We start from the raw sequence: 27,105 nt of genomic DNA, 5'->3' as shown, positions 1-27,105 counted from the left end.
TATCTGCAGGCATCTGGTTGATTCTCTCTCATCAAACCATAAAGCCGCTAGGAAAAGCAACTTCCTGGTGTGCAGTCACATAGTGTAGCAGGCAGTGTCCTTCAACGATTCCATTCTTCTGCCATTCTGGTTGATAACCACATAAAATCACAGAAAATAATGACACCTAGTGTCCAAAAGTGTTACTCTTCTTCGAATATGCTGTGATTGCTTAGGCTATGAATACAGATAGAACAACATGGACATACACTCACACACCTTTACAGAAAGCCAATAAATAAAAACATAATTATTCCTTTGTCTACTAATAACAGAGGGGTTTTCCCACTACTTTCATTCTCTCAAGCCTAAAATGAAGCCTCAGTTTCCTTTTGGGCAGAAGGTCAGTGCAAAGACTGTCGAAACTGTACAGAGGTAGGAGCAGGGGTGACCCCAGACTCCAGCAGAACCACACCAATAGTATCAGGAACCAAACAGAAGCAACCTAGCGTTAACTTGGGGACTGGGTTTTTTTCAAGCCCTAGTAATAAATTCAGTAAGGTCTTAGATATCTAGTAAAACGGCCACTGTTCTTGTAAGCCGAGTTTCAAAAATGACTCCATTTATAATATCCTCTTTATTGCTGAGGCCACGGTGTAGAGTTCCCTTTGGAATCTGGACTCACCTCTGCTATCCTTTTCTTCAGGTTCTCTTTTCCCATGTAGGAAGCCTGAAGGGAGATGACATTCTCTTCTTTTTGAATCAAAGTTGTCAAGACACTTTTAAAATTCTGATACTGTTTTAAGAGCTCCAAAACTCTTTCACATTGGTCAAGGCTATGGGAAAAAAAAAAAGAAAAAAAGAAAAAAGTAAAACAGGTAAATCTCTAAGAATAGGAAAACCATTCTCTCTCTTTGTAAGTATCCTACAATAACGACTAATACGTTACAGAAGGATTTTTCCTCTTGACATGGTTTCGCATATTGTTTTACCAATTTAACCTAAGAATGATGGCCATACATACTTATCTGGCAAATGGATGGTCTAAAAAAGCACTGGATTATGATTTTCACTACTTCAATAGCAAAAAAAAAAAAAAAAAAATTACCAGATGTAAGCTCTAGGAAGAAACACAGGATTCATAATCTTAAGGAATCGGCATCTCAGTTTCATCATTAACCAAACTATATCTTGGAAAACAGTGCCTCCCTAGCACTATTCTTGGAGATTGTTTCCATACTAATTCAGCAAGTCACAGTTTGTTTATGTCTATTTGCTCATTCTAGAGTTAGCCCTTTGAAAAAAGTAAAGTAATACAAATAATGAAGCAGTTAGGAGACCTGATTTCTAGTTATGGCTGGCACTAATCAGTCATGTGACTTTAGCCTCTTTGGACCTCAATTTCTTTCCTCTACAAAATCAAAGGGTACACTAGATTGAATACCACAGACAGGCTTTATCTTAACTACTGTACATTCAGGTTCCAGTAGAAAACAGGAGGTGCCCTCAGACAGAGTTCTGTGTAAAAGGACCACTGATGCGGGCAGAGTTAAGGGAAACTTTCAGGGAGCCGAGACACGAACTAGAGAAAAACAGATACACCACTCGGCCTCAGGGGAAAGGGGGAAGTGCCCTGAGCCAGAGAGGAGGCTGCCAGTAGGGGCTGCCAGAACCACCTGCTGGAAAGGGAGGGGGTTAAGATCGCCTTGACCTCTCTCTCTCTGCTTGTCTTCAAATCTCCTACTAGTAACTTCCTGTCCTAACTGGACCCCTTGGCTTGGCTGGTACAGTCAGCTAGGGATCAGCCCTCCTGACCACTTCTACCTCCAGACAGAGAGTTAAGGAAAGAAGGCATGGATGGAGAACATTCAGCAGAATCACCAACCGGGGTGATTAAGTTAAGGATTAGCTTAAAATAGGAATATTACCATGAATTATCTGTGTGGGTGCAATATCATCACAAGGCCCCTTATAAGAGGGTGACAGGAGGGTCAGAGTGACAACAGAAAAAGAAATGAGAGGAGGGGAGAAAGAGCCAGATTAAGATTTGAAGACACCACATGGCTAGCTTTAAAGATGAAGAAGGGTGGCTCAGTTGGTTGAGCGTCCAACTTTGGCTCAGGTCATGATCTCACAATTCGCAAGATTGAGCCCCACATCAGGCTTGCTGCTATCAGCACAGAGCCCACTTCGGATTCTTTCCCTGCTGTCTCTGTGCCTCCCCAGCTTGCATGCTCTATCTCTCAAAAATTAACATTTAGAAAGAAAGAAAAAAAAAAAAAAGATGGAGGAAGGGGACACACAACAAGGAAAGTAGTAGGAGTCAGGAGGCCTCTAGAAGGCAAGGAAACGGATTCTGTCCTAGAGCCTCCAAGAAAGGAAGGCAGCTTGATTTCAGAATTTCCAGCCTCCAGACTGTAAGATAAATTTGTGTTGTTTTTAAGCCACTAAACTGCTGGTAACTAGTTACAGAACAGCAATAGAAAACTAATAGAGTAATAATAATAATAATAAATACACTGGTTATTTGTTATTCCTCTTAGATAAACCTCTTAAATTCATTGGGCAATATAATCTAGGATTCCAGATCTTGCTCCAGACATTGGTCTCAGGAGCTTCCAGTATGAAATGCTTATGCTTGTTCCTCCTTTAGGTCCATGGGGATGTGTTCTCAACATAGTTCAAAAAGTTGATTGTGCTACACACAATTTTTCAGATTTGGGAGGGATTTTTTTCCTTACCATTCAGTGACCGAAGCTTTTGTATTCTCCCACAAAAGTGCCGTATTTTCGCACTGTTGATTCAGCGATTTTTCTCGGCCATCTCTGAACTGCGGAAGAGAATTGACCATTTCTTGCAAGCATTTCTTCTCTTCTTCATATTCATCTAGATCCTTATCCAGTTTCATTAGTGATTTTTTCCTTGATTACGAAAGAGAAAAGTTTGATAACCGATGATTGGCCACTCCGATTCAACACAAATAAGGGCAATTTGGGGGAGGCACTCTCACTTTAATTTGCCCTCAAACTATTATGCCAAAATTACACACTCTTATTAGAGAGTTCACAGGCTCTTCGCATTTCCAGAATAATAATTCGGTATTTTAAACATAATAAATATACAAAACCATAAGCAGTGACATTTTTCTGTGGTGAACACACTTGTAAAGAAGGTAGATATGGACCTTAGAGAAACCAGACAAAGAATATGAGTGGGTGCGAACGGGAAAGAGAGTGTGACATGGAGAAAGGACAAGAGACAGGTGAACGTGCCCTGCAAGCTCCTAAGGAAGAGCAGAGGAAGCCGAGGAGAAAGGAACGTGCAAGGAAATGTTGCATTTCTGCCTTGTGTACAAAAAGCTCTTCCCCATCAAAAAGGATTCATTTGACCTAAGGGTTTTAATCTGCAAACTAACCATGGAAGGGTTAACTCCATTCACCCAGGTCTAAATTGCTTTTCTCAGGCACTCACTTCTCTACCTCCTTTCTTCCAATTCTCTCTGGAATCCACTCCCATAAGGATTTCACTCTCCACCTGCTCCTCCAAAACTACTTGCCAAGATCTTCGGTAACCTCCATTTTGCTAAACCCATGTTCCATTCTCAACCTTCGCTTCCTTCACGGGTCAGCAGCATTTGACACAGCTGACCACTTCTCCTTGTTGAAAGGTCTTCTCACTTGACCCCAGGACTCTCTTGATTTCCCCTGTCCTATACTGGCCACTCTTTCTTGGTTTCGTTCTCTGGTTCCTCCTCATCTCCCTGATCTCTTAACATGGAGTGCCTGGAGTAAACAGCTTGGACCTCTTCCCTTGTCTGTCTGACCTCCCTCCGCGGGCAATGTCACCCATCTCACGACTCTACACGGCATTCTAAATGCTCAGCCCCCTCTCCTGACTCCGTCTGTCGTTAAGAGTCTTGTTGATATTCGTATTTGAACGTCAAATAAGTATTTTGAACCTATCATTTCTAAAACTGAGCACACTTGATCAGTACCTGATAAACTTCATTCTTTCTCATCTCAGTTAATGGTAACTCCATTCTTCTAGTTGCTCAAGTCAAAGCTTGGGATCATTCTCGACTCCAATCTTTCTTATAAGCTATGTACGATGCGTACATATAACCTATATAACTGTGGACTCTATCTGAAGAATTTATCCAGAATCTTAGCCCTTTTTGCCACCTCAACACTGGTCCATGTTACCATCATCCCTCACCTGGATCACTACCATAGGTGAACCTAGACTTCCTGTATCTTCCCTTGACTCTTACACCGTTCTCAACACTTGGGCCAGACAGAGCCTGTTACAGTGAAAACCAAATCATTTCCATTTGCTCGGACCCCTCCAATGACTTCCCATGTTACTCAAAGAAAAAGGCAAAGCTATCTCATGGCCCACAGGTTACCTGAGCTAAGCCCCATCCCACCCGTTCTGATCCCCTTTCTTTTTTTTTTTTTTTTTTTTTCAACGTTTTTTATTTATTTTTGGGACAGAGAGAGACAGAGCATGAACGGGGGAGGGGCAGAGAGAGAGGGAGACACAGAATCGGAAACAGGCTCCAGGCTCCGAGCCATCAGCCCAGAGCCTGACGCGGGGCTCGAACTCACAGACCGCGAGATCGTGACCTGACTGAAGTCGGATGCTTAACCGACTGCGCCACCCAGGCGCCCCCTGATCCCCTTTCATACCTCAACCCTCACTGCTGTTTCATACAACAACCCTCACTGTTGACTTTCCCAACTCCTTGCCTCTCCTCAAACACGCCAGGCTCATTCTCACACCTACTGCTCCCTCGGCCTGGAAGTCTCTTCCTCCCAGGAGTCACCGGGCCAGCTCTCTCATCCATGCCATCTGACTCAAAAGTTACTTTCTCAGTAAAAAAAAGTAAAAAAAAGTAAAAAAAAAAAAGTAAAAAAAAAGTAAAAAAAAGATGACCCTTTTTGAATTACAACCCCCTCCTCCGTCCTTGTTCGATTTTTCTTCATAGCTTTTATCACTATCAAACATATTGAATATCTTACTCCTCTCACTAGATAAGACTCCATCAGGAACAAGAGCTTTTGTCTTTTGTGCTAACTCCTCTATCCGCAGTACCTAAAATAGTACCCGGCACACAACACATATTTGTTGTATTGGTAGCTAAATTAAAAATTAAAGCAATTTGGGGCGCCTGGGTGGCTCAGTCGGTCGAGCGTCCGACTTCGGCTCAGGTCATGATCTCGCGGCTCGTGGGTTCGAGCCCCGCTTCGGGCTCTGTGCTGACAGCTCGGAGCCTGGAGCCTGTTTCGGATTCTGTGTCTCCCTCTCTCTCTCTGACCCTCCCCCGTTCATCCTCTGTCTCTCTGTGTCTCAAAAGTAAATAAACGTTAAAAAAAAAAAAAATTAAAAAAAATTAAAGCAATTTATTGTTTATCGATGTCTAGTTTTTCATGTATAAATTAACATGGAACTTATTTATTACTTATTTATGAATAAAGAATAAATATTTATTAACAATAAATAACACATTAGTAACTAGTTCAACACCTCACTAAGAACTGGGCACTGTAGGAATAAAAGTCTCATTGAGACCGTTAGCACAGGACGGTTTCAAAGGGAAAAGCTTGGTCAACTGAAGAGTCTCAAGAGAGCACTGAGCCTGAGGGACTTGGTGGGCAGAGGAGACAGGATGTGGGAAAGATTTAGAAAGGGGCGGAGAGTGCCACAGAGGTAACTTGCTAGCATTATCACTTGCAGGACCTGGAGGCTGGCTCTGAACACGAGAGTTAAAATCACGGCACTCGTACAAAGCCTGCCTGCCTCAGTTTACCACAATTCTGCTCAATCTCCAGAATCAAAACTAACCTTGGCTGACCTCTTGCATCCAGTCCCATGCCGTCCCACTCTGTCCCCATCCCCATCCTGCTGGGAGGAGAGCAGGAGACCAAATAATTCAGCAACAAGTAGGGACAGGGTATAGCATGCGTATCCTTTACCACTTCTTTCTTTCTTTAGTACCCCGTGTGTGGAGTTTTTTAGGTCTTCTCTCATCATGAGAACCCCGTAATAAAGACCAGAGCACTAAAGGGACTTTGAAGGAACTCAAGTACTTTTCATGCATCTTATTTCATTACTCCTTTGTCCATGAAATGTACACTTTAGGGAGAAAAAAATCATATAACATTTTGTAAAGGCACACTGTCAACAAAAGGAAAGCTTGTTTGAAGTGCCTACAGGAAAGCATGCTGAACACTGAATAGAGCAGGATGGAACAGAAGTAGAAAGACACAGAAAGAATTTCTTTCACCTAAGACATACTGAAAATACAGAGGCGTATCATCCCGCATGGGGTCATCGACGGACATGAGACTTACCGTTGTTTCACAGCTGGAGCAGTGGGATCCTTAAGACTGATTTTACTGATTTGATTGTACACATCTTGAATATTTTTCAGGAGTTCATTATTTTTGAAAGTACAAGTCTCTAGTAACTTGTCTTCAGTGAACTCCTCCTGCACGCCATAGCCATGTGTCTCAAATAACTTTTTGGACAAAGCATCAACAAGTTTTTCACAGGTGTCATCACCCCGTTCAGCATCTTTAAAGCTTATACCAAGCATCTTCAAACGTTCATCCAAATGTCTGGCCTTGTCCTTCATCAGATTGGTTTCTCCTTCTTTATTTTCTATTGTCAAAGTGTTTTCTGGTACCACCTGTGTATCTGAGACTGACAGGTCTGTAACAAGCTCAAAAGGGAGTTCAGCTGTTTTCAGAGAAGTCAGAAAGTCCTCCAGAGCTTTGAGGGCATCTTTACAGCTCTGTACCTTGTGGTTCGTTTCATCAAGTTGTGTTCTGTGTTTCAGTATAATATTCTTTGTTGCATGGAGATCCAGTGGGTGTAATTCTTTCAATGCAAAGTCGCCCCACTGTTCCAAATTATTACATATTTCAATCTGTTTTATGATGGAATCTTGGATATTCTAAAATAAAGTAAGAAATGCCGAAAAGACTGAGGCAGAGAAAAAGAGAGACTGCCCATCAGCAATGCACCTAAACTCCCAATGACTAGATTGCATCTGGAAAAACCACTTCCCGGGTCTGCCAAGTCAGACAGGGTCCACAGAAGGAAACATTTTAATCACAAACAATCAGAGCCCATCTGTTTCATGATCTGATAACCTTTCTGATGTTTCAATCCCCAAAAGAAAACAAGTATATAAATCTACCGCTCCAGTGAAAATAGGGATTAAACTGTGGAGACATCTGTTTATAATCTGAAACATAAAACTTAAATATTTTTTATTTCAAAAGAGACCTGGAATAAGTAAACTGTAGAAAATGCACACGAGTCTAATACAATACTTAGGATTTCAGTGATTGGAGAAGATATTCATAAGCAGACCTTCATTTTGAATTCAAAGAAAATACCTATTAACTTCACTGTACCTACTTTCAAATTTGTGAGGAATAAAAGAGATGAGAAATAAATCAGTCTAAATTATTGAAGACTTTCTGCCATTGCTTATCGTCTAACTATATACTATTGACATATAATTAAAAATCTCTGAAGAATTGATTTATTCTATGAGTGCCTGGGAAAACTTATATTTACCCTCAGGTTTTGATAAATGCCATCAGCATCAAGGAGGTGAAATTCTTGAATGGCCATTTCATGGAGGAGCAGGTCTGAGCCACAGAGGAGAAGTGATTCCTTCTCCACAGGTAACACAATCTTCAGCGCAGTCTCCAAAGATTCCATTCTGGGTGAAAAATAAACCCAGACATAATGGGAAAAGGCACCATAAAGGTAGTCTATAAAACATATTAATGCCATTGTTTAACTACAAACAAAAAATAATTACCCAATAAGAATACATACAATGATATGTGCAGATTATCAGATTAAAACCCAAACCCAGGAAAGACAAAAAACACACACAAAAAAAACCCAAATCCAGCGATCCAAAATGCCAAAGAATGAGTTGTTTGCTATATCCACATATTCATAATAGCTTAACAGAAACCGCACTGAATGGAAAATTGTTGTAAAACAAACATACTGAGCCTTTCCTAACCTTTTGAAGTGCAAAATGGTGAATGTAATTTAACTTTGCCTTGGATGACAAAGAAATGTCATTATAAACACTAATTATTTTATTAGTGAAAATATAACAGAATTCAAAGAAATGGGCTCTACTAATGTGGGAATGAAATGTGTGACCTTTGACGAATAACATATGACTGTGAGCCTCAGTTTCCTCCTATGTAAAGTGGGGATATGTCCTGGGGAAACACATCCTATGTATAGGGGATAATAACAGCACTCTCACTTTGGAAATGGGAAAATCAAGATTCAGAGAAGTTATGTGACAAGGCCAAATTCATGCCCAAGGGCAGATCAGGGGGAAGAGCCACGGCCTTTGGAACTCAACAGAGTGCAAATTCCACCTAAATGTCTGGCCAGTGGGGAGGCTTGGTTAGGTTATGTAACCTCCCTGAGTATCAGTTTCCTCATCAGTAAAATGGCCCTCAAGTTAGCAACCAAATAAAATACTTAATATAGTACTAGCCTAGCTTAAAATAGCATTAAAATTTCATAAATTTAGTAAATGCAGCGTTAATACATCTCAGAATTATACCTGGTATTAAGAGTCATCTGAAACTCTCTTTCTTTTTCTTTTAATCTGTCTCTTGCCTCGCGTATAAAGGGCTTCTTTACATCACTCTCAAGCTCTTCTAACTTCAGTGAAGTGATTTCAAACTCCTTCCAGCAGGAATCAGTTTCATTTTCTAAGACCTAGATGAAACACATAAAGTAATCTATCAACTAGGGGGTTAACAGGCACGATTATTTTGTTCTAACAAAATGAGCCATTCGCCAACTATGAACACGAAGTTTCATATGAAAATACATTAAAATTATTTTTATATCTAATTTCATTAATGAAATTAATTAACTAATTTTAATTTTAAATAAGTTTTAAAAATATTTTTCAACCATCTACAAGTAAAGTATCCTTCAGGGAACAATGATCTTAACTGTGCTCTCAGTTAGAAGACCCATTCAGTGAAGTAAAGGGAGTCAACAATGAAGGAACCCACACTTCCTTCCCATAAGTCAGTGCAAAGAATACAATTCAGAAAGATAAGATACATGTAGGGGCGCCTGGGTGGCTGAGGCGGTTAAGCGTTGGACTCTTGATTTCAGCTCAGGTCATGATTTCATGGGATCGAGTCCCTACTCAAGATTCTCTCTCTCTCTCTCTCTCTCTCTCTCTCTCTCTCTCTGCCTCTCCCCCACTCATGCTCTCTCTCTCTCTCAAAACAAATTAACTTAAAAAAAGGAAAGATACATGTAATATAAGAACAGATATTCTAGTTCCTCTAGATAATAAATCTTTCTTTCTCCCTAAACTAAAAAGAAAACTAGAGTGAACTAAAACTGTTTCTATCAAATAAGAAGTGAATGAAATTATGATTTATAATTAAACATGTAAAAATTCTATTCTATTCCAGCTCCTTATCTTGTTAGGTTTTTTTTTTTTTTTTTTTTTTAAGGCACTACCACACAATTTTACTGAGTGCTGATCATTATAATTTGTTCACTTTCCCCAAGGATTAGTATAGCTTTTATGACCAACTCATTATTCAGTTACTGGAGTAAGGTCTCAAGACAGTTTCTTAATTGTGATGAAAACGTGCTAAATCTATCACTTGAACAACAGAGATTTTAACATATTCATTCTGCTTACTCAGATGGAAAATAGAGAAAAGCCAGATGGTAGAGTGTGACTCAGAAACTGGCATTATAAAAGGAAGATAACTATAAAATATGGGAGGGGACTGTAGGCTCTCCCATGGCCCTTTTCTCCACCCGATGGGTTTTCTGTGAGGGTTCGTTCTAACGTACGTCCAAGTATACAACAGTGTTGCCCTGCACTGCACAGATCGTCTTCAAAGTAAGGAAGATCTTCATTTGTAGGGCCTACAACTTGTGTGCCCAACATTAGACAGTTTTTTTTCTGTAGCTCCTGAGCCAAATGCAATACTTCTTCTGATGGCTCTCCACAAGAGTATCCATCAGAGTGAAAGATCCTTCCACTGCCTGCCCCTTTGTTATTGCCCAACATGAGACACACAAGGTGATAATTTGTCAAGATGACTGGTTTTTCACCTATTGTTAATTTTATAGCCACACAGTTGGGCTGTTGGGTGAAACTGCCTTCAAACATAGTGCTTGGACCAATTCTTTTGAAGTCCTCATTCTTATCCTACACACAACCCAAAACTCTTGAAGCCACCGTATCTGGAGTACCAAATCAGAGCAGGAGCAATAAATTAGGACCCTGAACCAAAGTCTTTCCTGGGCTTGGTACTTGAAGGCAAATCAGTTTCTAGAATAGAATGACATTGGAAATGTAATCCAACAAAGAGAGTTCTTTTGGAAACATCTAGCGTACGTGACCTCAGCAAAGGTAGTGAATTCTATACTCACGGTGGTATTATTTTCTAATAAAACGTAAAACTCCTCTAATAATATTTTTAGTAATTACCTGTAGATCTGTCAGTTTAGCCTGAAGACAAGCACTACTCCTTACTACGTCACTGGAGAAATCAGAAATAATTCTGAATTTGTTGTTTTGCAGGCACAGCTCAAGATTTTCTCTGTGTGTATCATACCTGGGGAAAAATTAAATGCGATGCTACTTAACTTTAATAAGAAGACAATTTTTTTTTTTTTAATTACTGTCGATTATACATGAGGAAATCTCAGGAATTTCTGCTTAAGTTACTGGACTACATGCTAAAAATAATGACTAATGGGTTATACACATGTATTAAAGTATAACATGTTTGTATTAATGAAAGATTTTAGGTGGATCTTCCAGTTATTTAAAAGTTACCTCTCTTGTAAACTACGGACAGACGCATCGTGACCCTTCTCATACTTCTCCATAACGCTTTCTTCCTGTTGAGGTTTTAACTCGGATTCCAGGCTAAAATTCTTAATTGATCCCATTGCCTAAGCAAATATGCAAAATAGCAAACATAATATCTTCAATATACTTAATTGCCTGGAAAAGATAAATATTTTATAGTACAAAGGTATATCACTAATTCTGTATACCCTCACCCAGGAGATAATAAAATTTATTTGAAGCTTCTCAGGTCAGAGAAAGGCCTTCCCCTAGGACAGAAGAGATTTATTACACGGAGTCTCACCTTCTAATCGGTATATCAGCACAGAAAAGGTGTTCTCCCAGCCCCTAAACCCCTAAATACTGTCTCTGCCTACGACTGCATAGCCATAGTCAAAAGCCTTCGGAAGCCTAGCATGCAGGCCAGACCTCTGATTTCAAATACACCTGGTTCCTTCCCCACAGCTTCAGACTAGCAGGCTGGGCTATGACCCACAGTCCATGGCCACTTACCTAAAATTCAAGAATTCAGAAAATTCAATCCCCAAGGGGAGCAAACGACAATGTACTGAGAAAAAGACAAATAATAAGTGAACTAGCTCATCTCCATGCAGCTGAGGCATCCGTACAGATGAAACTCAACCTCTCGTACCCCGGAATAGGAATGCACACAGACTACGTGTAATCGTAATGTCTGCAAATGGTCTCTTTCTGAAAGAGCTGTTGTATCCTCAGGAGAAGAAAACGTTACGCTCGCTATAGCTTTGGTTCACTGTGTTGTAATTCTCTGAAAGGGAGTCTTTCTTGCATTACTTCCTCAGCTGATGAAAATAATGAGATAATTAAAGCTAGCAATTAATGAGAAGCGGATTGTTGTGCGCTTGGCTTTTTTCACTGGGTTTACTTCTAAAATACATTATCCGCATGTGACACCTGTTCAGCTGATGGCTGATTATCTGAGTTTGCAGATGGCACCTCGCTGTGGGCATTCCTTCCTCCGTTCTCAGATGTGCTCATGGGCTCCCTAGGAAGGAATCAAAATTGCACGTTAAAACAGAGGCAGAAACAGGAAGTCTAAAAGAGAATAAATAACACTCCTTGTCATTTGATCTTGCAAGGGGCTTTCTCTTGTTTTCCCCTGATGTGTAGTTAATCTTATGAAGCACTCACTTGTTTTTCGACACGCCTCCCACCGCGGGCTGCAGCACCCCGTGAATCTCGGAAGCACATTTCCGAAGTCTTTCTATCTTCTGTTCATAATCTTTGAGGGCTCTCCTCACTTCTTGTTGACTCTTCTGTGAAGTCAGCTCTTCACACAGCTCCCGCAGGACGTCCATGTGGTGATGGAGCTGGTACAGACCGCCTTCCTCAGAAAAGCAGGCCTGATTTGAGGAAATAAAGCAGGGAATGTGTTTCAAATGAGTTTACGTGATTAGTCCATAAGGATTAGAAACTAACAGATGTGTGAGACTTTAACAACATAATCTTTTATAGGCCATCCGCTGTGCGCCCGGTGTGGTAACGGGCACTGGAGAAACAAAGATGAGGAAGTCAGCCTGAAAGGGATTCACCACAGCCTAGTAATGCAGTGAATGAAACCAGAAATATGTCACCCCAAAATATGCCTCCTTTTTTTTAAAGTCATCTCTACACCCAACGTGGGGCTCAAACTCACGACCTCGAGATCAAGAGGCACACACTCTACTGAGCCAGCCAGACGCCGCCAAAAATATGCCTCTTTGGTGCGAAAATTATTTTGAGCTAAAGGCAATTAAGAAGCAGCAATCACAGAAAAAGCTCCCTGCTTTCTGCCTACAGGCAGGAAATAAAGTCTCTTTTTATTAGCAATAGCCTCTCATCAGCCCAGAGACAGTACCGGAGGAATCTGCAAACAAACCTTGTTAAACTAACCCTTAACTTTGCCTTGCCAATTCTTCACAAATGTATGGCTTCGTTGTCTACAAGGTATAAAAAATTCCTTCTCTGGTCACTTCTTTGGGTCTTTACTCTCTTGTGAAGGCTCCCACGTGCATGTAAAAATTCAATAAAATATGTACGCTTTTCTCCTGTTCATCTGCCTTTGTCGGTTTCATTTTCGGGGACCCTCAGGAGTCAAAAAAATAATTTTTTTTCCTCCCCTCCAGTGGTCATACAAATAATGTGCGCATAGTGTGACAAGTGTTATGACAGGGTCACTGCCTGCCTTAAGGAGTCCGAGAAAACCCACTCCACATGTGGGAGCCATCTGAGGGAGATGTGGCCAGAACAAGTCCGACTGCTCCGAGTCAGAGGCGAGAGAGGTCACTCCTACCAGAAGGAACAGCCAAGGGGAAGAAAGCTCCAGATGTTCTGAAAGAACAGCAGTCTAGTGTGACTGGAGGGCACAGCGCGGGAGGAGGGACGCTGAAGGCACGTCTTGAGGCCAGACTGTGGCCCACCTGCGTGGTGTTCTAAGGGGCTTAGAGATATTCTGGGAGTAACAGTGAGGCAGTGACATAGGATTTGTGGTTCAAAGGAGTCTCTCTGTTGATGGGTCTGGAAGATGATGTGGCCATCATCGCATGGGGAAAATACCCCAGGTCAAGGGCAATGGCAACACCGTGGAAAAGAAGGAGAGGAAGCAGGTGTCCTGGAGGCCTGGCCATGAGGCCTGGCAACTGACTCCATCACAGCTGAGCAGGAAGGAAAGGGGATGGGGAGAAGGGGAGTTCTCAGGCTGCAGTGGCTTCATGACCAACAGATACAAAAGGGAGCAAAGTTTGAGGGAAGATATTATGGGCTAGTTTTGGACACGCTGAACTGGAGGTTTCTGAAGAACACTGGGACATGTACCACTCAGAAACAGAATCTGGACCTCAGAGGAAAGGACTCAGGTGGTGATAAAGATTTAGGCACTATCACTGCAGAGAGGGTTTTATCATTAAAGCCGCAAAGGGCAGAAAACCCCTAGGCAGGCACGAAACCAGCCAAAAATGGAGACTCTCAAAACTAAAACATTAAGGTAACACAAGGGAAACAGGGAAATTTGTGGGGCGCCTGCCTGGCTCAGTTGGTAGACTGTGCGACTGTTGATCTCGGGTCATGAGTTCGAGCCCCACGTTGGGTATAAAGATTACTTTAAAAAAGAGAGGGAAATTTGTGAATGACGCTAAAAAGAAGTTCCCCACCCCCAAAAAAATAATCAAATAAGGAAAAGCAAGAGAGGTTGATATTGGGAGAGCCACAGCAGTAAACAGTTTAAAGGAAAGAAGAAGAGTCAATATTGTCAAATAAATAGAAGCAATCATATAGGATGGGGGTCAGATGGAGCATGAGATTTGCCCCAGATGCTTATATCCTGATTTGCTATCTTTTCCAAAAGCAGCACTTCTGAGGACACCGTGCCCCTCAAAATCAACTGTGGGTACTTAAGCAACAGGTGACACATTTGCAACCACAGTCTCAAGGGACAGGGGCCACTGAGCCATGGCAAGGGAAATCATGAAATAATAACTTGACGCTGAATTTTTCTCATGTCCCAAAAGCAAGAAACACAGGCTGCAGTTAGAACTCGAACCACGTAAGGGATAATCCCCAGGAAACGGACAAGAGGACTGACGTAATTTTCAGAGCAGGTTTAATCCGAGGTTAAGGACATACACAACCATGTAAGAGAAACTCCAAAATGATGACAACATATAAATGGAAAACAGGTGGTTTACCTCATGTTCCTTGATGAGACCCTTGGTCCTTCCTCTGCGAATTAGTTTCTTTTCTTTATTTATTTGTTTTTCAAGTTTTGAAATACTGTCACTGAGTTTTCCTTTTTCAATGTCTATTTTCAGTTGTTGAATATACAAAGACATCTCATGATGAAGAGACTGCAAAAAAAAAAAAAAAAAAAAAAAAAGCCCACAAAGGCACATGTATTAACTATGGGAAAAGAATACATTGAAAAGATTTTCATCAAAAACCCAATAAAAATATTTGTAGTGACACAGGGTATAAAGGGAGTTTAGTATATGTGCTGCCGAAGCGAGCACAATAAAGGGAGTTTAAAAGACATTATGATTTATTTTATGTCACTCGGGAAGGATGTTTTAAAATATACCAGACCCAGAAACATATTTTCTTTTTCTTTCTAACAACTAAAACCATGTATTAGCTGTGAAAGATACCATTAAGAGAATGGAAAAGACAAGGCTGGAGACTAGAGAAAACATATACAAAACACATTCCGAGCCTATGGAGAAATAACACGGAACTAAAATGTATGTCCTGGATGGGATTCGGAAATAGAAAAAAAATGAGAGGAGGGAAACACGGTGCATGCATAAAGTATAAACGTAAGGAAATAACGTACCATCGTTGGGCCATTAAGTGTGACAAAGATACCGTATTAATGTAAGATGATAATAATAAGGGATAATAATACTGGGCATGGGGTACACTGGAACTCTCTGTACTATCTTTGTAATAATTCAGTAAATCTAAAATTGTTCTAAAATTCTAAATAAATAAATAAATAAATAAAATTGTTCTAAAATTTAGAAATTTATTTAACTTTTCATTTAATTTATTTATTTTAAATAAACGTCTATTTAAAAGTATGTTTTAAGGGGCGCCTGGGTGGCTCCATCAGGTGAGCATCCAACTCTTGGTTTCAGCTCAGGTCATGATCCCAGGGTCATGGGATCGAGCCCCACATCAGCCTCCACATTGGACGTGGAGCTTGCTTGAGATTCTCTCTCTCTCCCTCTGACCCTCTCCCCCACTCACACGCGCTCTCTCTCTCTAAAATAAAAAAAAAAAAAAACAACAAAGTTAAATAAAATACGTTTCAAGTGCCTTTAACAGTAGACATTCAATTATATTACCTTATTCTCTCTCTCCAGACACACACGCTGAATACAAATCACCGCTTATTGAACACAATCTCTGTGGTGGGGCTTTAGATAAATCCTTGCGACAATCCTGCCAAGTGGTTGCACACATCCCCATTTTATCAGATACGTTCCTAGAGGGTGAAACAACTTACCCAAGGTCATAGCTGCTGAATCGAGGTCTGTCTGCCATCAAAGTCTATGCCTATTTCACTAGGAAACTCTACATGTGCATATGTGTCTATATGTTGTCTCGGTCAGGATCCAACTAGGGACCCAGGAAACACTAAATATTTAACTCAGAGGGAATTTAATGCAGGGAACTAGTTACACACAAGATGAAAGATCAGAAAAGCCAAAGGGAGGACAGTAAGGCAATCCGGAGATGAACACTGGCAGAAGGCTGCTATACTGCTGGGCTGGAGGCTTCAGAGGAGCCCAGACAGAAGGGTCATCAGAATCTGGAACCATGGGACCCACAGCCACCAAAGACACTGTCCAAGAGAGGGACTTTGGACTCTCCCCTTTCCCCCCGCTCCAATCACCCTCTAATCTCCAAGCCGTGTTGTCATTGGCTTGAACACAGAACCTGACTGGGCCCGGGGAAACTCACAGGATCAGCCCCCACTGCAATACCAAGTACACGGGGGATGGCCAGGAATGACTGATGACAAATGGGCCCAGGGTCAGATCTACAAGCAGAATCCCAGATACATGTGCATGTTCTTACCTCCCACTTGGCACAGACACGTCTACTCTCTTCTTCCAAAGACAGCTTTACACCCTCAGTTACATCATTTTTCAGTTCCTCAACAGCTTTCAAATACTTGACCAGACTTTTAGAATTTAGAATTATTAGTGCTTCCTAAAAAAGAGAACATAAATGAGAACATGAAAGCCTCATTCTAGGGGTGCCTGGCTGGCTCAGTCAGTGGAGGGTGCGACTCTTGGGTCTTGGGGTTCTGGGTTCGGGCCCCACGTTGGGTATACAGATTGCTTAAAAAAATAAAATCTTTAAGAAAAAAAAAAAAGTCTCATTCTACTGCCAAGTCCTCAAAGCTGATTTTGGTAGGTCTTTCAGGGGCAGAACTGGGAAAAGACTTTTTGGGGACTATGAAGATTTAGGAGAGACTTTTTGTAAAGTAAGGTTGATATCCCTTTTGCATCTCTTGAATAACTTTGAAAAGAACTGCAAAATATTTATTAATCAAATGTAGTTAGACACTTGAGGACCAGATAAAGACTTGCTTAGGACATTCAAAAGGACTTTTGTTACCCCTCTGATAAATAATTGAAAGGATTATTGTGCAGGGGAATGAGCCACTGGCACTGTTTCCTCTAAAGTTCCTAAGTACTAGTGAATAGAGGACCATCCTTCATTAACAATACAATACGAAGAATATACTAGCATGTTTTAGAGATTAGTGTTGTAAGAAGACACAATTTATAGTAGGATTAATAGGCCAATATTTAATATTGTGCATAAGCATTTTTAGGCTGCAACAAGTCAACATTACCTTATCATCAACTTCAAAGTTTTGCCCAGGGCCAACCACACTGGCAGTCTTGCCCCAGAGAGGGAGTAGCAGTGGACAGAGACGCGTCTGCTCCTTATCTCATGCTTACCTGCTCTTATAGACCTGGCAATTACCTGGCAGAAACCTAGTTTAATTAATTAGGAAATGACAGAACACAGAATAGCTTGGTGCTTGTGAAAGAGACAGAAAACCTACAGGAGACAGAAGACAAAAGTAACTTTAGGGAATAAGGCACTTAAGCACGGTGGGAATTCATTCATGCACTCACAACATATTTATTATGGGCCTACTGTGGAAAAAGTACAAGGCTGAGCCCCAGGGCCTTCCTCCAAGGCCTCTGTGAGGATTGCTGGATTTATTACCTGGGGAGACTCTCTAACCCTCCCTACATGCTGGCAGATGGCTCCCATGACTCATGTGCCCCTGGAGTCCCAGGGGTCTCAAGGCAGGACGTGGCAGGGCAGAGATCTTGCTTCTGCCATGAAAATGGCTCTACTTTACTAAATGCCAGAGATAAAAGGGGGGAAATCTGTGGCCTCAGATTCCAAAAGGTAGACCCTCAGCAGGAGGAAAATGGCGCCAGACTGACCCCTCTAACCCCTCTCTCTGGGAGAGAAGGGGCCTTGAGCCTCCGTTTTGTCTCTTCCTTCTCTCTTTCCTAAGCTGACCATATCGGCACCAGGAAATCCAGCCTGGTGATTATTCATAAGAACCACTGACTCTTTAAGGTCAGTTCAGCACTCTCAGCAACCTAGGAATACAAGCGACAATAAAAGGCCGAGGGAACTGGTCAAAGATGGTGGCTAGCAACATGCAAACAGAAATAGATCATGCAGGGGAGGTCTTTGGGGTCCTGGGAAAAGCAGTGTTGAGACGGCTGATAACAGGGCCGTGGTCGGGTTCACAATCCAGAAAGCCAGATGAGGACTGAGGCCCAGAAAAGAGAAGGAGGCCATGATGAGAATAAAGAGGCTCCTTCTTCTAGAAGAGTGGGGCGGTCCCCCCAGAAGTCTAGCTCATGTTAAATGTCCAATAAGTGTGTGAAATATTGAATAAAGGAACGAAAGGACACATATCACTCTACCTCTCCAATGTGTCCAATGGTAGAGACCTTATTGTACTTTTACTTCATAGACCACCCAAGTGCCTCCCATCATGTTAATTAATAATGACTCTCGGGTTTGCACACATCTTGAGTCGCCTATCAAACCAGCAAAAAGCAACCTGAAACTATCGCCACACAAAACATCACTGGATCTTTACCCATAAAATCACATATAACTTCTATCAAAGCATTTTAACGACAAAAGTGTTATTTTATATTCAGAGAACTTTACCTATTCCAAGGGCCTTCATGTGCCTTTTTTTTATTTAACGTCTGACAACAAATTTGGCAGCTGGAATTATGATGCCCATTTTACTAATTTAAAAAGCAAGAAAAATTAAACTCATGCTGAATATCGTACAATCAGTTGTGCTCGTGACACTATACCACTGAGTCCATTCAGCAGATCTATACTAAAGTTTAAATTGAAAAAATTCCTCACATTTATGTATATTTTTAATAGTTTCTGGGAACAACACATGAAACTGGGAAATTCTTTAAAGTTACAGTAACTTTGTGCATGATTACAGTGACAGAATTATCTCGATTTCACATGAGGTAGGTAGCTGATAATAAACAGCCTACATTTGGGGGTGCCTGGGTGGCTCGGTGGGTTAAGTGTCCGACTTTGGCCCAGGTCATGATCTCACGGTCTGTGGGTTTGAGCCCCACGTCGGGCTCTGTGCTGACAGCTCAGAGCCTGGAGCCTGGTTCAGATTCTGTGTCTCCCTCTCTCTCTGCACTTGCCCTACTCATGTCTCTGTCTCTTAAAAATGAATAAATGTTAAAAAAAAAAAAAGAAGAGCCTACATTTGATGGTTGAGAGTCCCACCTTGTATTTTGAAATTAGTCCACTCCGGCTCTCTCTTTGTCCAAGTAATTGCTCAGCCCTTGTCATGTATGATTCAAGTTCCCTCTGTGACTCCTCCATTTTCAGCCTGACATCCAGATCTGGGGAAGCATCAGCTGAGTTTTTCAACACGGAAACTAATTTCACCATACTGATCTGCAAAGATAAAAAATTCTCAACAGCTGGCCCAGCTTTTTGGTAAGTCACAAATTAACAAATATAGTCTTTGAGGAGTGACTCTTATTTTCCCACTAGACATAAGAATATCCTACTTATTATGTTGATATTTTTCAATGTGCTCTAAATTGTTAAAATATACACATAAAACACAAAAGTAATATTTTATAAAACGTTTCCAACTTAGAGGGCAATCCCTCCCTCTCTTCCCCATCCTCCTACTGACCACTCAGTTTTAAAGACTGGATTCACTTAATAGGAAATATTAAAGAGAGACCTGAACTTTCTCTTTAGCTTCTTGAATCTTTGTCTGAAGCCCAACTGTGAGAACATGTTGAAGGGACTCCTGGCTGGAAATATTTTGCACATCCATTTGTAAGGTATCTTCAATTCTAGACACAAGCTCTTCATACATAGAGCCTTTGGCAATAAGATGCTATGAAAACAAAGTGAGACCACAATAAATATTCAGGTTATATGTTAAACATTAACCTTAATCTGGTCAGGAAATCATAAAAAGTTAATTATTATTAATCCAAAGCGAGGTACATTTGTACTCTAAAAATGTTATTTTTAAACTTCATTAAAAAAATTTTATGTTAGTACAATGAGATTCTGAGAAACATAGTCTGTCATAGATTCTTCACACAGTAAGCACTTCAATAAAATAAAGCCTAGAAGTAATACAATGCCAATAGTCAAATTAGTTGAGAGAGCAGTAATAAATCTTAAAATGAAGTTGTTCTCTTTTTTTTTTTAATGTTTATTTATTTTGAGAGAGAGAGGGGGAGAGAGCACAAGCATGCACACACACTCAAGGGCAGGGAGGGGCAGACAGAGAAGGAGACACAGAATCCAAAGCAGGTTCCAAAGCTGTCAAAGCAGAATCCAAAGCTGTCAGCACAGAGCCCGATGCAGGACTCGAACTCAAGAACTGCGAGATCATAACCTGAGCTGAAGTCGGACGCCCAACCGACTGAGCCACACAGGCACCCCAAAATGAAGTTGTTCTAAGTCAAATCGGTTGGAAGGAGATTCACTAAATGTTATTGGAGAAAAATGGCTATTGGAAAAGAAATTTATAACCATGCTTTATACAACACACTAAAAATAAATTTCAGTGGATCAGAAAGTTACATATAAAATAGAAAACCACAAAAAGAAATTATCCATGAAAAGTGATCTACCCTCTGGGTGTGAAGGGGCCTTTTTAGGGATAAGAGCAGGAACATCAATATAAAAATTTTCCATGTAAAATAAAATAAACAACTTAAAAGTCAATAACTTGGTAAGAATATTTGCCACACAAATGAAAATACGTCGTGATTCAAAGAGCTCATAAATTCAATAAGAAAAGTACTAAGGTCCTTGGGGTGCTGGGGTGGCTCAGTTGGTTAAGTGTCCGACTTCGGCTCAGGTCATGATCTCGCAGTGAGTGAGTTCGAGCCCTGCGTCGGGCTCTGTGCTGACAGCTCAGAGCCTGGAGCCTGTTTCAGATTCGGTGTCTCCCTCTCTTTCTGCCCCTCCCCTGCTCATGCTCTGTCTCTCTCTGTCTCAAAAATAAATAAACGTTAAAAAAAAAAAAGAAAGAAAAGTACTAAGGTCCCGAAGAAAATTCAGAAAACGCAAGAACAGATAATTCACAAAAACAAATGGCCGATAAATACATGAAAGACAGTTCAACCTTACATGTAATTAAATGAGTACAAATTAAAATAATAATGAGGTACCACTTTTCAGTTATCAAATCAGCACAAAAATTTTAATTACAGCTCAAGGGTAGCAAAAGTATGAAAAAATAGAAGTTACACTGTTTGATATTAACTATATAAATGTTGACTGTATTTATCTTAGAGCAGTGGAATCATGGTGCTTTTACTCTTTATGCTTTTGTACATTATTTAAATGTTCTACAGTTAGCACATTCATTTATATTTTCATTTTTTTCTCTTTTAAATTATAAAAGTAACAATATTTGGTTACTTGGTTTACATGTATGAGGCATCTGGAAATGTGCCAAGACTGGGGCCTAATGCACGATCAAGATAACAGTTAGTTATTTGTATATCCTTACACACAGTTTTCTATGGAAATAAACCCATTTACTATAAAAAAGCAATTGTTTTTAAAAAAGTTTAAAAAAAAAATCACATCACTGGTACTGTTCACCAATCTGCATTTCTTACTTCACCATATATCTTGCTCTAATAAAGATCTACTTAATTCCTTGTTAATATAAGTATATTCTTATATAAGCATATTTGTATTTTCATTGTTTGTAAGAGGGATCATTGTCATTGTTTTGAATTATTTTTAAAATATTGAATTTCTCCTTCCTACTCATTTCTTTCATCAAACGAATTCCAGATACGACAAATAAATAAATATAAGAATAAAACAAAACTAAAAATAAGTGCTGGCAGATGGCACAGGTACGTTTACACAATATTTTCAAAACGATAAAAAATGTGATTCGTATAAACCACGAAAACACAAAATGCTACCTATACACCTTTCAGAAATCTGGATTTCAAAGAATTACATGACTATCCCTTCATTCCAGGAACTTTCCATCTTGTTGAAATTTATGACATGCTCCATAAGTTTTATAGCTGAGCTGGAACTCAGTAAAAACCTCAGTCGTAACTCCTTCCCCAGGAGAACCGAATGATATTAAAACACACTCTTGCCTCAGTGCTTTTCAATGAGTTGACTGCCCGAGAATAAAGACAGAAAGGTTTTAACAACATCCGTCACCCTCCCTGCATCAAGGAAGGAAGGGTAGGTGGCTTAATCAACGGGTGAGCTTTCAAAGCATAAATTGTGTAATCTCTTATACTCTCACTCAACTGACCTACCTATCTGACACATCCTGACTCATCTCCTCATTGCTCTCTGAAACCAGAGAATATTTTAATCTCCATTAGGTGGCTGGGAAAATCAGTTCAGGAATTGAGACTTGTAAGGTATCATTAGTGGTCTCCTAATCTATCCTCTGTCCTCAGGCAAAATCTCAGCAAATGATCCAGGAATGACAGTCCGTGCAATTTTTACAACGCTCAGCAAAGAAAGTTCAAACAGCAGTCTTATTACTATTTACCTTAAAACCTTGTATTTGTCTTAGTACATAAGTCCACAACCACGAAAGCTATCTTCTTAATACTTTTGCACTCCTACCTGCAAAGATTCTTCCACTGAGGCGTCTACCCCCTCATGACATCTCAGAAGCTCCAGAAGAGATTCAGTTTCTGCCTCCCAGATTTCCACTTGTTCAATGAGTTTTTCAACATCTTCAGCCACTTTGAGTTGCCCTGTGAATTCATTTTCTTTTTCATGTCCTTCCCCAGCCTACAACATTCAAAATTACCGCTGAGAAAATGGCAAATCTACTTATAAAATACTTTTTTAAGTGTATTTATTTTGAGAGAGACAGAGAGAACAAATGGGTGAGGGGCCGAGAGAGAGGGAGAGAGAGGATCCCAAGCAGTTTCAGCATTCAGTGCAGAGCCTCGACATGGGGCTCGAACTCACGAAACTGTGAGATCGTGACTTGAGCTGAAACCAAGAGTCAGACACTCAACTGACGTGAGCCACCCAGGCACCCCTAAAATAATTTTCAATTAGAAAAAGTTCTCTCTTTTCTTCCTGAAGACTGCTAATGCAACATACTTTAGTAACGTAAAACCTGCTTTTTGGATAGTGATAATCACACTCTATGATCGCATTTATCACTTTAAAAAGTAAAAAATTTGTTCATGTTTTCTTTTTTTCTTTCTTTACTTTTTTTTTTTTTTTTTGAGAGAGAGAGAGAGAGAGAGAGAGCAAGCACGAGCAGGGGAAAGGTGCACAGGAGGGAGATAGAGAGAGAGAGAGAGAAAGAGAGAGAGAATCTTAAGCAGGCTCCATGCTCAGCACAGAGCCCAATGGGGGGTTGATTCCACCACCTGGGATCATGACCTGAGCCCAAATTGAGAGTTGGATGCTTAAATGACTGAGCCACCCAGGTGCCCTTCACATTATGTTTTCTTAATGAGGGTATCATTCCTATCATTTAGTTATTATCATCTTCATTTTATAGATAAGAAGATTAAAGCTTAGAAAATTAGGGTAGTAACTCCATAGATACATTTCTAAAACTCATGTACAATTTTAGTAAATACAACTAGGAGTGACAGTAGTCATGAAACATCACCGAGAAGAGACTCAGAATCCAATTTCAACAAAATTAAGCCTTTTCCCATCGATAACCTCTCAATATCCTATAGGTTATGCTATAGCTCTGCATGACCGGTGCATCCTTAAAGCTGTTGTTAATCAGATATCTTAAATGTACTAGAGAAATATAGTGTTCCACATCCTTCTCCTCTATAAACGTATTACACAACTTCAGATCTTTCAAGACTTTGACCAGGTCTCCTTACGGTGCCAAACACTAGCACTCCATCCCAGCAACTGGCCAAAGTCAGTCCAAACTTAAGTGAAACTGGATATGTTATTATTCGGAAGGAGGCACATTTCCAAAATCACTGGTATTATCTTACATGTGTATAAACATTTTTGTTCCTTTTCCATAGTCTTCCCTATAATCTAAAATCGTCCTCTAAACTAAACAACAAAGCAAGAAATAAAGATTATATTGTCCCCTACTGTACAGAAAGGAAGTAAGACATGGGCCAGGGGCTAGACCAAAGCTAGACAATCCCTGAGCAAGAGGCAGAAGTCATCTGAAGAAAATATCAACTCAGTGTCCACAGCTCAGAAGTCATGACGGCTTCTGCACGTCTGCGGAATTCCTGAGTGAGGGAGAGACACAGACTTGAATGCTGAAGCCTCCTTCATGAGGGATCCACTTAAGCATTCTAGTGGAAAATGACCACATTTTAAGTGTTACCCAGGGGTGCCTGGGTGGCTCAGTCGGTTAAGCGTCCGACTTTGGCTCAGGTCATGATCTCGCGGTCCGTGAGTTCAAGCCCCACGTCGGGCTCTGTGCTGACAGCTCGGAGCCTGGAGCCTGGTTCAGATTCTGTGTCTCTCTCTCTCTCTCTGACCCTCCCCTGTTCATGCTCTGTCTCTCCCTGTCTCAAAAATAAATAAACGTTAAAAAAAAATTTTTTTTAAGTGTTATCCAATAATCACATTTACCAGTGTTTCAACAATATAGGTTTAACAAAAGAAAAATAGCCACGGTATAGCTATACACAAGTGAAATACATAAAGTATGACTATTTTACCTTTACATGCTGATTATGACTTTCAGGAAGTTCTATTGACATATCCATTGAAAAATCAACAGTTGGTTTTTCTTCTTCACGTAGCTGAGTATTTTCATAATTGTCAAAAATGGGCTGATCCTGTTTTTTTCTAAGTGGCAGTTTCATTTCCTATAAAAATTGTCATAAAATTTACAGTCCATTTTAAAAAATTACTTATTGACTTATTTTGAGAGATAGAGAGTGAGGGGAGGGGGGAAGGGGCAGAAAGAGAGGGAGAGAATTCCAAGCAGGCTCCTCACTGTCAGCACAAGGCATTATGCGGGCCTTGAGCTCACGAGCCGTGAGATCGTGACCTGAGTCAAAATCAAGAGTCAGTTGCTCAACCAACTGAGCCACCCAGGTACCCTGAAGCCCATATTTTTATGTGAAGATACATTATCACTAACAATGACTGGACATAATATATTCAACATATTTTGGGGATTTATCACATAATAACGATGTTATAAAGTAGGAGCATTTCCCCAAAAAACAAAAAACCCCCCTCAGTCTAAAATTATTAAAAATAAGAAATAGAATAATTTAAGTTCAAAAATTATTGGTTAAAGGTCTGCTTTCATAAGGCGCCATGCTAAATAAAAAGCCATATAAAGTTCCATGTATGTTCTTAAGGAGGTTGAAATCTGTATGCAAAAATGCTTATGTTGTTCTATAATGGTAAATGAATTTCAGCTACAAAACTATATTATTACATGTCCACACAAAATCTTGTCCATAAGGGACGACTGACTTAGTCAGTTAAGCGTCCGACTCTTGATTTCAGCTTGGGTCATGATTCTCATGATTCGTGAGTTGGAGCCCTGTGTGGGGCTCTGCACTGACAGTGTGGAGCCTGCTTGGGATTCACTCTCCTTCTCTCTCTGCCCCTCCCCTGCTTGCTTTCTATTTCTCTCTCTTTCTCTCTCAAAATAAATAAACATTTAAAAACAAAACAAAACAAAAAACTTGGACATAAATGTTCACAGCAACACTATTCATAATAGTCAAAAGGGTGGAAAGAAGCCAATGTGCATAAACTGATCAATCAATAAATGCTGGGTATCCATACAATAGACTATTATTTGCCATAAGAAGTAAATGAAGTACTGACACGTTACAACACAGACGAACCTTGAAAACATTACACTAAGTTTAAAAGGCGAGAAACAAAAGACCAGATACTATTTGATTCCACCTGTGTGAAATATCCAGAACAGGCAAATCTACAGAGACATAAAGTAGATCAGTGTCCACTGGGGAGGCTGGGAGAGAGTAGAGAGTGACTGCTAATGGAGTCAGAGTTTCTTTAGGAGATGACAAAAATGTTCTAGAATTTATGATGGTGGTGGCTGCACGACTCTGAATATACTAAATATACTAAGTTATACACTTTCAAGGAGTGAATTGTATGGTATGGGAATTATATCTCAATGAAGCAGTTACCAAAAAACAAAAACAAAAAAACTTACAAGTTGAGTTTTTGTAATAAATTTTCTCCATCTTTTATTCAGCCTTCTCAGTTCTTTAGAAATAGATGATCCAACTTCATCATTACTGACTTGAATTAGGAAATTTCCCACTTCATTTAAAGTAGAATGTTCTACACTCCACTGGGATATTGTCTCAAAGGGAATCTACACAACATAGAAGCAACACATTTTAATGACACAACACTTGTCTTTCTGTTATGCGTCGTAGATCTTTACCAAGTGATTCTTTTTTTTTTTTTTTTCAACGTTTTTTATTTATTTTTGGGACAGAGAGAGACAGAGCATGAACGGGGGAGGGTCAGAGAGAGAGAGGGAGACACAGAATCGGAAACAGGCTCCAGGCTCCGAGCCATCAGCCCAGAGCCCGACGCGGGGCTCGAACTCACGGACCGCGAGATCGTGACCTGGCTGAAGCCGGACGCTTAACCGACTGCGCCACCCAGGCGCCCCTTACCAAGTGATTCTAAGCAAAAGTGAGTATGAGGTTCTTGCAGACACTCTGACCCTCCCCTCAGAGGATTCCCCATCCCTGCTGGACTAGCTCTTCATCCCTAATCACTAACTGCCAGGCACCAGCTGTCATTGCTCTTGGTCCTGAACTTTAAGGAAGCAGCTGATGTTCCGCCTTTCTAAGTGGCTAATGAGCTTAGAGCAAAGGCTCACAAACATTTATCGGTTCATGGTGCCCTTAATGTTTCGGTATTTTTTCACAAATTCGCTACGCCAGGAGATTCATCTAACGGTTCTGATTTTCAAGTAGTCGGGTCCAAACCACTTGGTAGTTATTTGCTGTATGGTGTCCAACAGGCTGATGTTGCTGTGTCCCTCAAAATTTAAATTATCTTTAAAGTCCTCTGGCAGCTCAGGGCACCTCAGCACAGAGTTTGGGAAGTGCAAGGCTTATAGTGTTTTTTTTTTTTTTCTCATTTATGTGAATCTTAATAAAATATCTTTA

General features: G+C 40.4%; 1 protein-coding gene across 10 annotated transcripts in view; it reads right to left on the bottom strand.

The window, feature by feature from the left end:
* Nucleotides 1-27,105, bottom strand: part of SYNE2 (spectrin repeat containing nuclear envelope protein 2) — a 342,246-nt gene that overhangs the window by 196,704 nt on the left and 118,437 nt on the right. For all 10 annotated transcript variants that reach the window (XM_058739286.1, XM_058739287.1, XM_058739283.1 and 7 more), the window contains exons 17-32: nt 26,130-26,294; nt 24,640-24,789; nt 22,586-22,756; nt 19,686-19,844; nt 19,214-19,387; nt 16,469-16,603; nt 14,578-14,736; nt 12,047-12,258; nt 11,810-11,900; nt 10,862-10,980; nt 10,511-10,637; nt 8,597-8,754; nt 7,570-7,717; nt 6,333-6,937; nt 2,721-2,900; nt 665-815 (exon numbers count right to left, since the gene is read on the bottom strand). In XM_058739286.1, the coding sequence (XP_058595269.1) occupies nt 665-815; nt 2,721-2,900; nt 6,333-6,937; nt 7,570-7,717; nt 8,597-8,754; nt 10,511-10,637; nt 10,862-10,980; nt 11,810-11,900; nt 12,047-12,258; nt 14,578-14,736; nt 16,469-16,603; nt 19,214-19,387; nt 19,686-19,844; nt 22,586-22,756; nt 24,640-24,789; nt 26,130-26,294 (2,904 nt within the window). The remainder of the gene's footprint in view (nt 1-664; nt 816-2,720; nt 2,901-6,332; nt 6,938-7,569; nt 7,718-8,596; nt 8,755-10,510; nt 10,638-10,861; nt 10,981-11,809; nt 11,901-12,046; nt 12,259-14,577; nt 14,737-16,468; nt 16,604-19,213; nt 19,388-19,685; nt 19,845-22,585; nt 22,757-24,639; nt 24,790-26,129; nt 26,295-27,105) is intronic.

The sequence above is a fragment of the Neofelis nebulosa genome, chromosome 7, assembly GCF_028018385.1.
Source record: "Neofelis nebulosa isolate mNeoNeb1 chromosome 7, mNeoNeb1.pri, whole genome shotgun sequence".
Taxonomy (NCBI): Eukaryota; Metazoa; Chordata; class Mammalia; order Carnivora; family Felidae; genus Neofelis; species Neofelis nebulosa.
The sequence above is the reverse complement of the archived record's forward strand: the minus strand, read 5'-3'. Positions and strand labels throughout refer to the sequence as shown.